General features: G+C 38.3%; 1 protein-coding gene across 13 annotated transcripts in view; it reads right to left on the bottom strand.

The window, feature by feature from the left end:
* The window catches only part of LOC112161848 (regulating synaptic membrane exocytosis protein 1), a 112,525-nt gene that overhangs the window by 26,051 nt on the left and 72,602 nt on the right, over positions 1-13,872 (bottom strand). For 9 of the 13 annotated variants that reach the window (XM_024297323.1, XM_024297324.1, XM_024297335.1 and 6 more), the window contains exons 11-20: positions 10,803-10,820; positions 6,670-6,716; positions 6,285-6,400; positions 6,072-6,202; positions 4,423-4,594; positions 4,200-4,353; positions 3,947-4,003; positions 2,424-2,586; positions 1,371-1,475; positions 833-892 (exon numbers count right to left, since the gene is read on the bottom strand). In XM_024297323.1, the coding sequence (XP_024153091.1) occupies positions 833-892; positions 1,371-1,475; positions 2,424-2,586; positions 3,947-4,003; positions 4,200-4,353; positions 4,423-4,594; positions 6,072-6,202; positions 6,285-6,400; positions 6,670-6,716; positions 10,803-10,820 (1,023 nt within the window). The remainder of the gene's footprint in view (positions 1-832; positions 893-1,370; positions 1,476-2,423; positions 2,587-3,946; positions 4,004-4,199; positions 4,354-4,422; positions 4,595-6,071; positions 6,203-6,284; positions 6,401-6,669; positions 6,717-10,802; positions 10,821-13,872) is intronic. The other 4 variants (XM_024297325.1, XM_024297329.1, XM_024297336.1 and 1 more) reach the window with 4 other exon arrangements.

Below are 13,872 nucleotides of genomic sequence, written 5' to 3' on the forward strand. Positions count from 1 at the left end.
TATATATATATATATATATATATATATATATATATATTTAAGTTTTTTATTTTCATATGTCATGCAAAGTAACTAATTCAACACTATCTTGATAGACAGTGTTTCAAAAACGTCTGACTGAAGGACATTTTTGTCTGCTGTAATTGTTAGAAAAAGTAGTATTTAAAGGAACTGGATTTGAAGATTTAGTCCCATATTTGAGCACAAATGGGGAGAGAAAGAGCAAATCATTGGCTATATTTTTGCAGTAAGCAACAGAAAAACAAGGACACAAACACGAAAGCAGGAGTAGCTAACGCTCATCTTCACAGTCACACAAAAACACCTTACTCCCTCAAAAACGTCTGTGTGTACAAGGAGACCTCGTGTACGGGAAAAGAAACACACAGATGTGTTCTCAAGAGTGGAACTTACCTCGGAGGCAGTGATCAGAAAGAGACTTAAAACTCATGTGGATATAGCAACAGCACATATGTGTGTCATGCTTTAAGTCCAGGAAGTGTTTAACAAATGTGGGACTGTAATGGAAATGCAACATTTTTTTAAGTTCAAGCTGCAAATGAGATCTATTTTTCTTCTGGAAAGCATCAAGCCTGGTAATCCTAAAACCTATACAGCCCCCTTGTGGTCAAAATCTGGAATTGCAACTGTTCATTAAAATAATTCTAAATACGTTTCAATAGTCTTTCCAATTATCATGTGTTCATGCTAATACTGTTATAAAGTGCAGATGGAGTCATTTTTTAATTTATTTTTTAAAGTATTTGAGACAAAAGTAGGAGCTTAAACTTCACCTTACTCAAAAACAAAATGTGATGACTGGCCAGTTTACCTGGTGTGCAGGCACTCGGCACTTTTGCCTCGCATTGATTGGTGGATCATGACGACCTCACTGTGGTCACCATGGGGATGGATGAAACATGAGGAAATCAACAACAATCAAAAAACCAGAAGAGCAAAGGGGAAGAAAGGGGTGAACAGGAAAGAGAAACTGTCGCTCATGTCCACATCCACTCTCACCGACTCACTCGTGCAGGATTTATTTATTTTTTTTGTTAAAACAATCAGCTACCAAAGGCTTCTACGGACAAAAAAAATGTTCATATTAAAAGCAAGAGGAGAAGAAGGCTTGTCTACTCAAGTCATTCACAGGATTCTCTTCTTCAGCGTTCTTCAAAGGTTGTTATAGAAGGTGCTTATCTGAGTGGGGTTGAAGAAGAGAATCCTGTGACTGAAAATCTTCACAGACACTAAAGTCTAAAGTCTAAAACAGAAAGTTTGGCTTTACAGACAACAGTTCACCCTCCTAAAACAAACAGAAGAAGCCCAAAGACATCATGTTAAAGCCCGTCTCAAACACTGACACACACCTGTCGTCCAGGTACTCCTCCCCCTGGTGGCAGCCTCTTGCAGCGTCATGGTAACGGGTTGGGGAGCGAGTACGACGGTTGTGGGAAAGTTCGTCATCCAGACTCCTGAAAAAGAAGACAAAACAAGACCAAAAGATGTGTTTGGGTTTTGGTCAGGCACCTTGCAGCCTCCTCTGACGGACATGTAATAGTAGCGCCCCCATGTGGTGTATGATCTGCATCACTCTTGTTATTAAGCTGTGTACACACTGGGCATGTGATGTACGTTCAAGAAACGCATCCAGGCATAACTATCAAATCCGATTCCAGTATAACCTGGTTTAACTTTCGGGTTTAATCAACTGAAAATTTACTGAAAAACCTGAGTAGCGATGCGAAAGTGCAAAAGCCCAAAACGCACATCTAGGTGCTTTAATACAGACTTTGTACTGCTATTAAACTCATTCATTTTTCAAAATAAAATAAACAAAAAAAAGTGAAAAAAAGACTATTTTATATAATTATAATTTTCTAACCAAATATACAGATACAGATAAATTCTATCTTCCCATTAAAATATTAAATCAAAAATGGAACAAAGAACTTTTAAATACAATATTTTATGATTTGCGACACCAACTACTTCCACTCCACCCATAAGGAACGTGTAAATTCATTTTCTAAGAGTTCCTCTTTTTGCGTTTTCCCCACCCCGTGATCGAACACTTTTCTTAAAACGTGAATTTAAGCATTCATTATGTGTTTTCTTCATTTTCCTTTTTTTTTTAATGGGAACATCAAAAATGAGTCATTTCACTATTGTAGGTTCATTGTGCACGTGGGGTACGTTCATTGCATGCGTGGCGTTTGATATATGCCCGTGGGGAACTTTTGGCAAAGATTTTACGCCATAACTTTTCTTTGGAGATGGTTGCTTGAACATGGGGTGTGACCATAACATTACAGTAGATGGACTTCCCTACACCTACTCATGTCTGCTCCTGCATCTTTCAGACTGAAACTATGATGTAAGCAGCAAAAAAAAAAAAGAAAGATAAAACTTGTCATCCCGACCTCTGTGTAGGAACGTTGGGCGCCCGCGATCGGTTGCGCCCCTGTTCTTCCCGGCGTGGAGAGACGGAGCGGGAGCGAATGTGATGGGAGGGCGTCCTTTGCTCCTCAGGAACCTCCAGGGTGGACGAGGGTTCCCGCTGCCTCTCCCTGCCCCGCCCGTCCGCTGCAGGCCGCAAAACCAAACACAGAATCAGAGAAAAACATCACACACATCAGTGAATGAAAGCAAAGTCCAACATGTGTCCAAAAGTACAGATTAGGAGACTGAGACATTTTGATTTGCAGCTTTTTTAGTGTAAAATGAGACTTTACATAATCCTGCACGTTAGTTTACAGCATTTGTGGTCTAAAACCCATGGGATGTTATGCATCTCACAGGTATGTAATAATATGCAAAGTTTTGAACATTTTCATCGGAAAAATTTTTATTCTTGGATATTTGTCCAATGCCAAATGTATGCCGGAATCTCAGATGTTATTTTTTAGTTTAATCACAAAGTCATGATAACTTTTCTGAGAGGACTTCCAGCTCATATGATGCTGAAGAGAAGCCTTAAATCTGTGTTAAAAATGATTGTGAGATTTGTTTAAAATGCAGTTTGGAGGTTCAGACTCTTTCCTTCTTGAGGTGACTGCTACGAAGAACAGGATGAGAAAGAAAAAGAATAATTCACTACATTTAAAACCTATCCTCATCTTAGTTTACGTAAGGAAATGTTAAACTGCTTGTCTTTAAATCTTAAATGTAATGTTCTTTTTGGAAAAAAAGTTCTTCCCGTAGCTCTTTGTATCAACAGTTTTTTCCTTTATTGTATGTAAAATTAACAATAATGAATATTACAGTCTATTCAAGATCTTCGCATTTTTGCAAACTGGCTGCAAACAGTGGTTTAGAACAGGGACAAGATAAAAAGCAACTAAAATCTCATTATTTATATAAAAAGAAAGCACAAAATTGTAAGATTAAAAGTAAAGCTTTGAAAAGAAAGCTTAAAATTCTGAAAAAAAATAAATTACAGATCTTTTTAAGATTAAAGTGCAATTAAGGTTTAATATAACACTTTAATTAAAAGTGACTTTCAAAACGTATAAATAAAAGTATAGACTCATAATTCTAAGAACAAGGTTCAGAAATACAAATTTAATTTGAAGGTTATCAAAATTTTTACTCTCTTTCACAATAAAAGCCCCAATTTAGAAAAAAAATCAGAAATTTAAGAGAAGAAGGTGGAGTTTTGTGATTGATCCCACATTTCTGATCTTAAAAAAACAGATTCTGACCACAACAGACTCCCACAACTGCCACAAAACATGGAATTCAAAAAGAGCTAACAGTTCATACTCTAAAATTAAATTTAGAAATTAGTTTAAAAAGTGAATCTAAATTTACTTTAAGCCCAAAAAAGAAAATAAAAAGTGATTGAAATGAACTGTTTAATGATTTTGCTTCTTTTCAGTGACTAAATCAGTAAACAAACAGAAACACAACCATAAATGAGCCCCGTCAGACCTCTGTCACCCACCTTTGGACAGCACTGCCGCACGCTCGTCAAATTCAGGCTCTGTAACACGCTGGGAACCTAAACATTCATAAATACACAGACACACACAAATATATGTACACAGCACACCCACGTCCACACATCCCGGCTCAGGACAGGAAGGATTGTGTAAGCAGACGTTTACATGGACATAAACTCTTCTCTTTCTCTTGCAGTGACGACAAACACACGTACGACACAACTGACGCACACACCCTCGCAGGCTCACACTTACGCTGCAGCTTCTTTCCAGGGGCGTCCGACTGTGGGTGTCGTCTGGGCAGGAAAGGGGAGGGGCGGGGTAGCGGGATGGAGGAGACGTCGTGAGTTTGGAGCGGATACCAGTGAGGCTTATCGTCCAGCAGCGCCGTCTCCAGCTCGATCAGGATCTGCGGAGGCGGGGGAGTTAATCTTAACCACGCAGCGTTTCGACGGGAGTACGGAGGGGCGTGCACTACCTCTCCCATGAAGGTGCTGTCTTCCTCCGGTGACCTGGGCTGGTCCCACAACGTCAGCTCCAGCATGTGGTTACGGAAATCCCGCCGGTGGACGTGGGTGTAGACGAAGGTCTGGTTCCATTTGGGCTCGCAAGTTTTCTTCACGGCTTTTGTTCTCCGTTTGCTCTTGTCACTGTCGCACACATTCATGGAGACACACAGCTTTAAGCTTACTGTGAAAAGACAGTATGGCAGAAGCTGCATGCAAATCTGTGAATTTGCTGCTGGACGATTGTCCAAAACAGAGTGACAGTGTGACAGTGTCTCATTAACAATGCACAGAAGACATGGATGATGTTGAGAGATCAAGTTAATTGCAAAATGTCAAAGTCTTGCACATCTGGTGAATCTTGCTCCAGGCTTTTTCTTTCACAACACTATTTCAGTATATGGAAGACTGTTATAAAATTCTGTCCGAACACAAGCCGCCATTATTAATTTCTCCTTCATAATCAACTTTCAACTGATTGGTATTTTTTTATATGGAAAAGGACGTCATCCATACGTCACTACCAAATCCTTGTCCCTGATTGGACGGTTCAACTGGTTTAACATTTGACACACGTTCAATTGTCGCACGTTGTAGAAGCGTGCATAGCGACCCGTGAACACGAGAGTTTAGAACACTCAAGCCCTAAACGCGCATTTACACGTTTACATAGACTTTTCATTGGAAGTGGACGCTCGAGCGTGTTTCTGAGCCCGGTAGGAACTTAAAATAGCAGTTAAAGTTTTTCCTGCTTTTAGCTTTGTTAATTTATATTAATGGCAAATTTGAAAGCAATAAAACGATCATAATTTTTCTCTATTTTGCCTCTAAACCTTTATTTTGTATGGCAACTTTAACACTTACCAGTTATTCACATGTTTCATATTTAATAATAGGTGTCACAATTCTGAAAGCATTTTAAATATAATTTTTGGAAGGGTAAATTAATAATAAATGTATATTTTTTGTTATGATACATCTTGTAAATTTATTTTTCACATTTTTTAAACTGTAATTCATTAAAAAAATGCTCTGCAAACAGCAGATCTCCATTAAAGAAGTGGATAAATGATCAACTTCTGTTTCAAACCTACAAAAGAAAGCATAAGATAATGAAAAAAAAAGTACAATGTAACCTGCTTCTAGTTTATAGTCTTAGTTTTTTTTTCCTAATCAATGCATTTCATTATTTCTGTAATGAGTTTGAAAAAGTGTGTGATTTTTTTTTTTTTTGTCTTGTATTTTCCACTATTTATGCTTGAAATAAACCAGCTCAGTCAATCCATCAATCAATCAATAAACATTTGTGGAAAGGCTGCATTACAAAGAATGCTTTATTCTTAACTCCTTAATAGTAAATCAAATATTCATACAGAAAAAAAATTCTACTTCCGCCTAAAGTTTTGTAATTTCTGGTTCCGCTGATGATGTCAGACGCCGTCTTGTTGTCTACGGCCAGGTCCCTCTCAAAACAACCCATAAGAAGCTGTATCATCCGTTTATTTGTTGAAAAAAATGACCAAATGGCAGCAACATTCTAAGTTATTTTGGTTGAGTTTCACTAAAAACTTTAAACGTTATTGGAAAACCTGTTCTGGGAGAAGAGGATTCTGGGTCCCACCTGCGGTCAGGGAGGAAGTACATTTTGACGTAGGGGCTTCTTGGCCGCCCGTCAGGCCGAAGAGGAAGCTCGACTGCCTGCAGCACGTTGACTATTAGCTGGTGACCTGCTTTGTCGTACCACAGCTTCACCTAGGATAAAAAAACGCCCCCCAAAATTTAGAAAACATGGCTTTATTCAACTAAAGCATGACAGATGAGGAGCCACACTCACTGAGAGTCGCCCTGGCATTAACTGAGGGGCATCTTGGAGCATCCCAGGACTGGAGGGAGACAGGACATTTAAGGATGGTCTCTCCATCTTCTGGGACTCAAAAGAACTGGAACCTGCTACAAAGACAAAAGAAGGCACAAACTCAGCAGGAGACAAATTATAGGACAAAACTTAAAAAAAAAGTATTCCAATAAATAGTTACCAAGTTCAAAAGAGGGATAAGGAATAAAAGTGTTTTTTCTTCCAATTGCATTAAAATTGTATGTTAGTGAATACACCAGTTGTTTTCAGGAGAATGGCACAGAATTACATCAAATATCCAGAATTTCTTATGTTATTTGTGACGAGTTGCAGATGTTGACATGCTGACAGAAGAGATACCTACTAGATTCTAATGGAGGGTGGGACGTGTCGGGGATTCTTGGGATATCACTGAAAAAGACACAGTAGAAATACATCAGTCATTTTTTAAAGTTGTTTCTAATATTTAATGTTGGGGTATGAAATAAAACAAACAAGCAGGCGTGCATGCAGATTTATATAGACACTCACAGGCCCCTGTTTTACTAAGTGCACCTCTCATAGTGCTGTGGGCTAAAGTGAGACACTGGGTTGCAGCTGCTGGGATCAAATTGTGAAAAGCATTTGTGAGGGAATTTTAGAAGATATTTCCAAATGATTGAAGGGGTTTTCCGTGTCCTCGCATACGTCTCAGGCCTATTGGATGTCACAACTGTTTCAAACACTGACTGTATATGAGAACTGGACTGAGTGAGACCTCCCCCCTAGCATTCCAAACAAGAAGTTCTCGCTGGTTTCAAGAAGTCAAAATGTAGATTTCTATTGAGATGTAAACAGCTTTTACTCAGTCTTTCTATTTGTCAGAATAACCATTCCATCTCCTTCTTATTTTTAACATGTTCTTGTCCAATCAGATGCCTTAATAAAAGTGGGTTGTCTCACGTCCAACTTTGAAATGTTTGAATGACAGATTTCGTGGAGTCCACTTTCAAGTGGTAGGGGCGTGGCCTTCCAACAAGCTCACTCCTGATTGGTCTACACATTCTCATTCCCAAGTCGTCACTAATTGACGTTTTGGTTGTCCCCAACTCGTTGTTTTTTGACATGCTGGCTGTTCCAATTAAATCAGAGGTCCAGTCCTTTTGTCGGACGTGGTACCAAACGCTGACTGTATCTCGGGATGCAGCTGGTACCAGTACCTTAACCCTAGCTCGCTCCGTGTCTGGTACCACGTCCAGAACTTGTACAATCCTGCTCCAGTTGCGATCTATGTCCAGTTGTGGGTTAAGCCTGTAGCCTGTTACAGCGTTTGGAACAGGTACCAATCTGCGTCTGGTACTGATCCACGTCTGGTTCCAGTCTCTGACACTGAAGGGTCCTTAACCATGCGTCAAAATGTGACGACTTGGGAATGAGAATGTGTTGGATTGGTGAGAGTGGATGCTACAGAAACGATGACTCGAACTGATTTGGACCAATCACTGCTTACTGATGTCATCTGGCTCCAACATGGCGACATCCGTATTGGGAAACAACAGCGACTGAATGGACTTTATTTTGTTGGAACCAGAAGTAAGCCATTTTCTAGGGGGGACATCACACTCAGTCCAGTTATCATATACAGCCAATAGTTTCAAATCACTCAAGACTTGATTTTTGGTGACAGACTGCAAGAAAAATTTGTCAATTTCTATAATGGAATAAAAAAAATGCTCATTTAATTGCGATTTTGTGCTTCAACTATTTCTGATGTGTTGCAGCCCAATAAGATGAAACCTAATTAACCAATTTCAAAACAGTTGGTTAATGCACCTCAACTCGTAGACATGGTCAAGACATCTCATCATGAAGCGAAGGGATTTAGGGAGCTAATAAAGGTTTTTTTCAAATTTAAATGTTGGACTGATGGACTCATCAGATCAGACTGTAGGTTTTTTCTTATTTATCATATATTTGGAGAGCCCATGTGAACTGTAGCCTCAGTATATGGCTTTTTAGCTGACAGGAAACCTGTTCTCATCTTGTAATACTGTGATTAAGCTGCTATGAGGGACACATTTCTAAAACTATTTCCTGCACTATTTAACACCCAGTGGTTTGACAACAGTTTGTTTTAACCAAGTCTGTTTAGGTTAAAATTGTTAAATCTGATCAGCCTAAACTTCTTCTAAAACAAGGTTGTCACCTGCAAGTGAACCCTGCTATGGATTAGTACAGTGCGAAACAAAACTGGCTTTCCTGCAGCAGAGAGCAGAAGCTAACCAAAGAGAGGTTGCTGCTGTGTAAAATGACAAGGACCCAAACAGAAACATTTATTTCCGAAATCGCTGTGACACTAAAGTAAGCCAATATCTAAAAAGAAAACTGTCCACTATGGCAACCAGAGAAAAGGGGCAAAAATGGGTTATCAGTAGATGTAGGGAATAAGTGAAGTGAGCTATCAACAGTCTTAGCATTAGCCATTTGTGTTATGTTTTATGTCCTGGTGATGGAGAGAGAAACTGTTGTAACTTTCTGAGTTTTTAAACAAAAAGGATGGACAGAGGGAGTGTGATGCCACCCTTTGGGTTTTACTGGACTCCTTAGAGGATGACATTTTAGCTCCTGGTCATTGTCATTTTTTAGATGTCACTGGTGGCATTGCAGATGCTAACGGGTTAAGTTAGGCCAATTTACAGTGAAGTAAACTTAAATTTATCTGACTGTAGCAACCCACCTAATGGCCACACTGTGACTTTTTCACACAAGCCTTAAGCAAGATAATGAGAGCGTTGCTTCTTTTTTCCCTCAAGTGTGAATGCGAACCAAACCAAATAAAGTTGTGAATTCCCACATTTACTTGAACATAATCTGCCAGACTGGTGTCAAAGTGCCTTTTATTAAAACAAGCATCTATTTGAGATGGAATTTTTACCCATAGTTTGGACAATAATTGTAATTTAGAACATTTCACTGTTTTTTTTAACATTATCTGTATTATCTGGTTTAGTCCTTCCTGTATGTTACGTCCTGCTGCTGTGCTACAACATGCCCTGATATTCTGCTCACCTGGCAGGTACTTTTGGTTGTGCAGGTTTGTTCTTTTTCCCCTCTTTGTCCTCAGCAGTCTTACACTACTGGGTTTTGTTATTTTACTTTGAGGTTGGATCTTGGTAGTCTTGATTTGCAGGCTTTGTTTATTTGTATCTTAAGGTAGGTTTTGGTTTGGCAGGGTCGTGGCTGGGTCAGCAGTCTCCTTGACTTATTTTATTTTTGGCCAAGGTTCCAATTCCCTTTGGTTTGTCTTTTTGTTTGGACCACTTTGTTCTTTCATTTCAGGACACAGGATTTCCTTTCTTTAATAATCTGTCTTCCTTTTATTCTCATTGTTGTCCAGTTTTTGTTATTGTTCCTTTTGTTTCCTTTACCCCCCAGACTCTGGACAGGTTTGCCCATTGGGGACGTAAAACTGCAATAGAGGCCTTTGCCAGGAAGTGTTGACCATGTCTACATCTCTAACTGTATAAAACTTCCGTCATGTGGTTGACTCATTAAACATTCTCATGAGTTTACAATTGAGCAGACGCAAATAGCCATCATGGTGAGGTTCTGAAGCAGTTCTTACTCAGTTCTGCTCTGCAAAATTACAGCTTGTTCAGTTGAAGGTACCATATGGGTAAAGGCATGGAGAAGCAAGGGGAAGATGTGAGTGTTTTCTTTTTATTGGAGTGATCTCACTCTAGGACATTTCTGCAGGCTAAATTATGAGATGAAAAAAGAATGGAAGGGAGGGGGAAACCAATGCCTCGGGCCTGTCCACACCGCCAGCTTGTCTTGTCCATCACTATCCATGGGAAACACCAGATTCCACTGAGCCATTGGATGTGATTCAAAGAAAGCGTGGCAATCTGTGCAACACTTATCAGTAATATTGAAAAAATGAATGAAACCCCAAACATTTGAACTTATTGGATTTGTTGTCTGGATATCGGTTTGACTAGCCGCCAGTCAACATAAGAACCGATGGAAGCACAATTTAGCAGACGATAGTGTGGATTTTTTTGGGTGGTCTTGCATTGATGTTAAACTGATAAGTGTGCACACAGTTGCCTTGGAGCTCAATGCAAAACTCAAAAGTCCAAAATGTGAAACTTAAATTGGTTTAAAGCAGCTTGAGATTCAAACACCGATGTTACTGTCAGGGTGGTAAGTAACTGCTGCATTTTACATCGGGATCATCTGATTTCTCTGCATGGGAAAGCCTGCAAAAGCATTGCCTGAATGACAGATGTTTCCCAGCAGCCATTCTGCATCCCATCAAGTCAACGTGATTCTTTAACGTAGTTGAAGACCATAGTTGTTGAGGTAGGCTGATCAGAGCGCGCTCCCATGGTCAGATGTTCAAAATAATCCGATCAGTTCATTACGGGACACAAAATGGCACCAGCAAAGCCAAAATGAGTTCCAGGGGTGTGACAGAATAAAGGGGTCCTGGTAAAAAAAGAGCAGATTACTTACTGATACTTTCTATACACCCTTCGCGAGTGTTGGGGGAGAAATTAATACATAAATATATCGTGTCTTCACACACCTTTAAGGCCAACATGTCAAAAGACGGAACACCTTCTGCATTTATAAACCAAAGTTCAGGGGAAACTTAACGAAACTGATACTCCTAAGACATGATAATCAATTGTAAACATATTTACATATTAGGCATTTTACAACTAAAAGGGTGTTGGAAGTTTAAAGAAAAAAAGGATAGTTTTCAATTTAACCCTTGAAACATTTATTGTTTTTTTTGTTAAGAAATGCATATATTCAACAACATCTAAATGAAAACAGTTTTCATTGTCCTTAACCCTTTAACTCAGAGAACATTTACATTTTTTAATATTATTGATTGTGTGTATTACTCCCCCAAGCCCATAAGCAGTAGTAAAAAACAACATTTTTTTATGATTTTGTCTCAGTTGGATAATTAAAGGGTTAAAGCCACTGTAAGTATGTCATTCATTTTCTTGTGTTTACAACCGAATTGATGAAAAACTGTTTGCAGAGGCTTCCTTGGACCAGGTCTCTTGAACAGAGAACGGAGGCAGTCTGAGATGTAAATTAACTCAATGAATCAACATCAAAGTCTAGAGAAAGAAAGCACAGAGCAGGTCAGCTTAGCAGCAAAAGACTTCAGGTGTGTAATGATCCACATTTTGTTTCAAACAAGTATTTTATTTTTCTGAGATTATTGAAACAATTTTAGCTGTTAATGTGTTTTAAACTAAGATATTTTCGCTATAGTGACAAAACTTAATGACAAAAGTTTTGCTCATAATTATAATTACTTTATTCTTTATTTTAAACAGTAGCACATTTGACAGATCTCGTGATGGTGATATGAGCTGACTATGTGGGCTGTACCTATAAAATACTGTAGAAACATCTTTAAGTTACAGAGCTTACAAAACAAAGGAGATTCTCATAACACCAGAGGTTTGAAGAACCCCAGCACACAGACAGGGTTCAATGATATATTACATTTATGTATGTATATTGATATACAAAAAATGTTGACGTATAAAATATGACTATATATAAAGCATAAATCAATGGTCCTTTAGGGTCTTTTTTTTTCAAACTTTGGTTATTTTTAAGGCACGCTGAGTTATAAGGTGCATTAAGCAAGACAAAATACTCAAAAATAAGTTTATCAGTCAGCTAAAGTTTATTAAATGTTCACTGTAACTCTATATCTTGTTTCTAATAGGTTAGCCACATTAGCTAATTCACAATACTTCTAACTCCCAGCCTAGGTCATGACATGTATAAAAACAGACTGATACTGCAAAAACAAACGTGACTACACTAACTCCCAAAGGAGTAAGTAACTTGTGAACCCCCCCCCTAAAAAAAAAACAGTCCGACACTGCTAAACATTAGCCGTGTTAGCATATGTACGATTCCCAACCTTGTTTGCAATATGAAAGAAACAGACTGATACCGGTGAAACAAACAATACTGTGACTACGCTAACTCCCGACCTCATCAGTAACACGTAAGAAACACATTCCGACACTGCTACACGTTAGTCATATTAGCGTATTTACAATAATGTCCATTCTTATTTGCAACACGTACAAAACAGACTGATACTGCTAAAGCAAACAATACTGTGACTACGCTAACTCCCGACCTCATCAGTAACACGTAAGAAACACAGTCCGACACCACGAGCCTACACCTTATTTATACTAGCATATTTACATTAACATCCAACCTTGTTTGAAACTCGCAAAAAAACAAGACTGACATTTAGTGTACCTCTCAAAATCACTCCAACATCAGTAAATAAACACAACCAGAATGAATCCATAGAAATGATTCACTGTTATTATTTTTTGGAATTAATGGTTTTTAAGTGTGCCTTATAGTGTGCAAAATATGATAAAGTAAATGTATTGTTTTTAACAACATAAACATGCTGAAACTAGACCTTTTTGACTCTGTCATGATATAATGTTCTTAAAGTACTCTAGCGTGTGCGCAGGATTGAGTGGAGGCTATTGTGTTTCTAGGAAATGTTGTGAATGAGACCCACTATGGTCAACAATATAAGCTCAGATTCAGTCTGTGATTTATGAGTTGCACAACCAATCTGAGACACAGACAGACAGAAAAGTCTTTGCTGATTCATTTTGGTGGAGGGAGTGTAATGGTGAGGGTTTTCTGAGCAAAATCAAGATGTAATTCTTCAACCACTTGTTAGTAGTTCTGTACTAAAGTTTTTCTTTAAAGGTAACATAGTTCGTCCTCTTAGTTCCACAATTAAAATATGAGGGGATGCAATGGTATGAAATATATTTTTTCTTCAAAGAAGCATTATTACAGCTGGGAAATCATACACTAAACACAAACGTTTAGTGTTTCATAGGATCTATTCATATGCTGTAAAATCCGAGCCTTAAACTTAGATTAGTTATCAAAACTATTCTTATGTGTGTGGAATCCCCACTAAATGTCTAGTTTCTATTTTTTAGCATCAGCAGGAGACATTTTTATACACTCAAATGTAAATACTACACAATGATTCCCTCTTACGTTTACACCCTGTAATGTGAGTGAAGAGAATCAGGATTAAAACTTAAAATCTGTAAAAGAGAAAGTGCAGGTGTAAGTCCTTATATGATGGAAATAATTTTATTTTTCATTTTTTAGGCTTTAAATATTTTTTAAACCAAGAAATCAAAGAAAGAAAATGTTAAATTATTTCATTTGGTTTATAATGCTCATCATAAATTATCCTCCAAAGGCAAGAATTTTATTGGGTTGAATCATTTCTCTCTTTTTTTTTATTTTTGGGGAACAAAAATCACTGGTCCATAAGCCAAAGCTTAGTATACCCCCTATATACAGGTTGGGTACTTCAGGAGTTTGAGTGCAGTTTTACTGTCATGACTAGAACACAAAATGTGACTCCAAGAGTCCCTTCCTCCTTAAACATTAGAACTTCCTCTGTTTGGTCAAACAAGGGTTAATTTCAGCATAGCAGAAATACAGTATATCAACTGAGACTTGGGGGGGGGGGGGGGGG

The sequence above is a fragment of the Oryzias melastigma genome, linkage group LG15 (assembly GCF_002922805.2).
Source record: "Oryzias melastigma strain HK-1 linkage group LG15, ASM292280v2, whole genome shotgun sequence".
Lineage (NCBI taxonomy): Eukaryota > Metazoa > Chordata > Actinopteri > Beloniformes > Adrianichthyidae > Oryzias > Oryzias melastigma.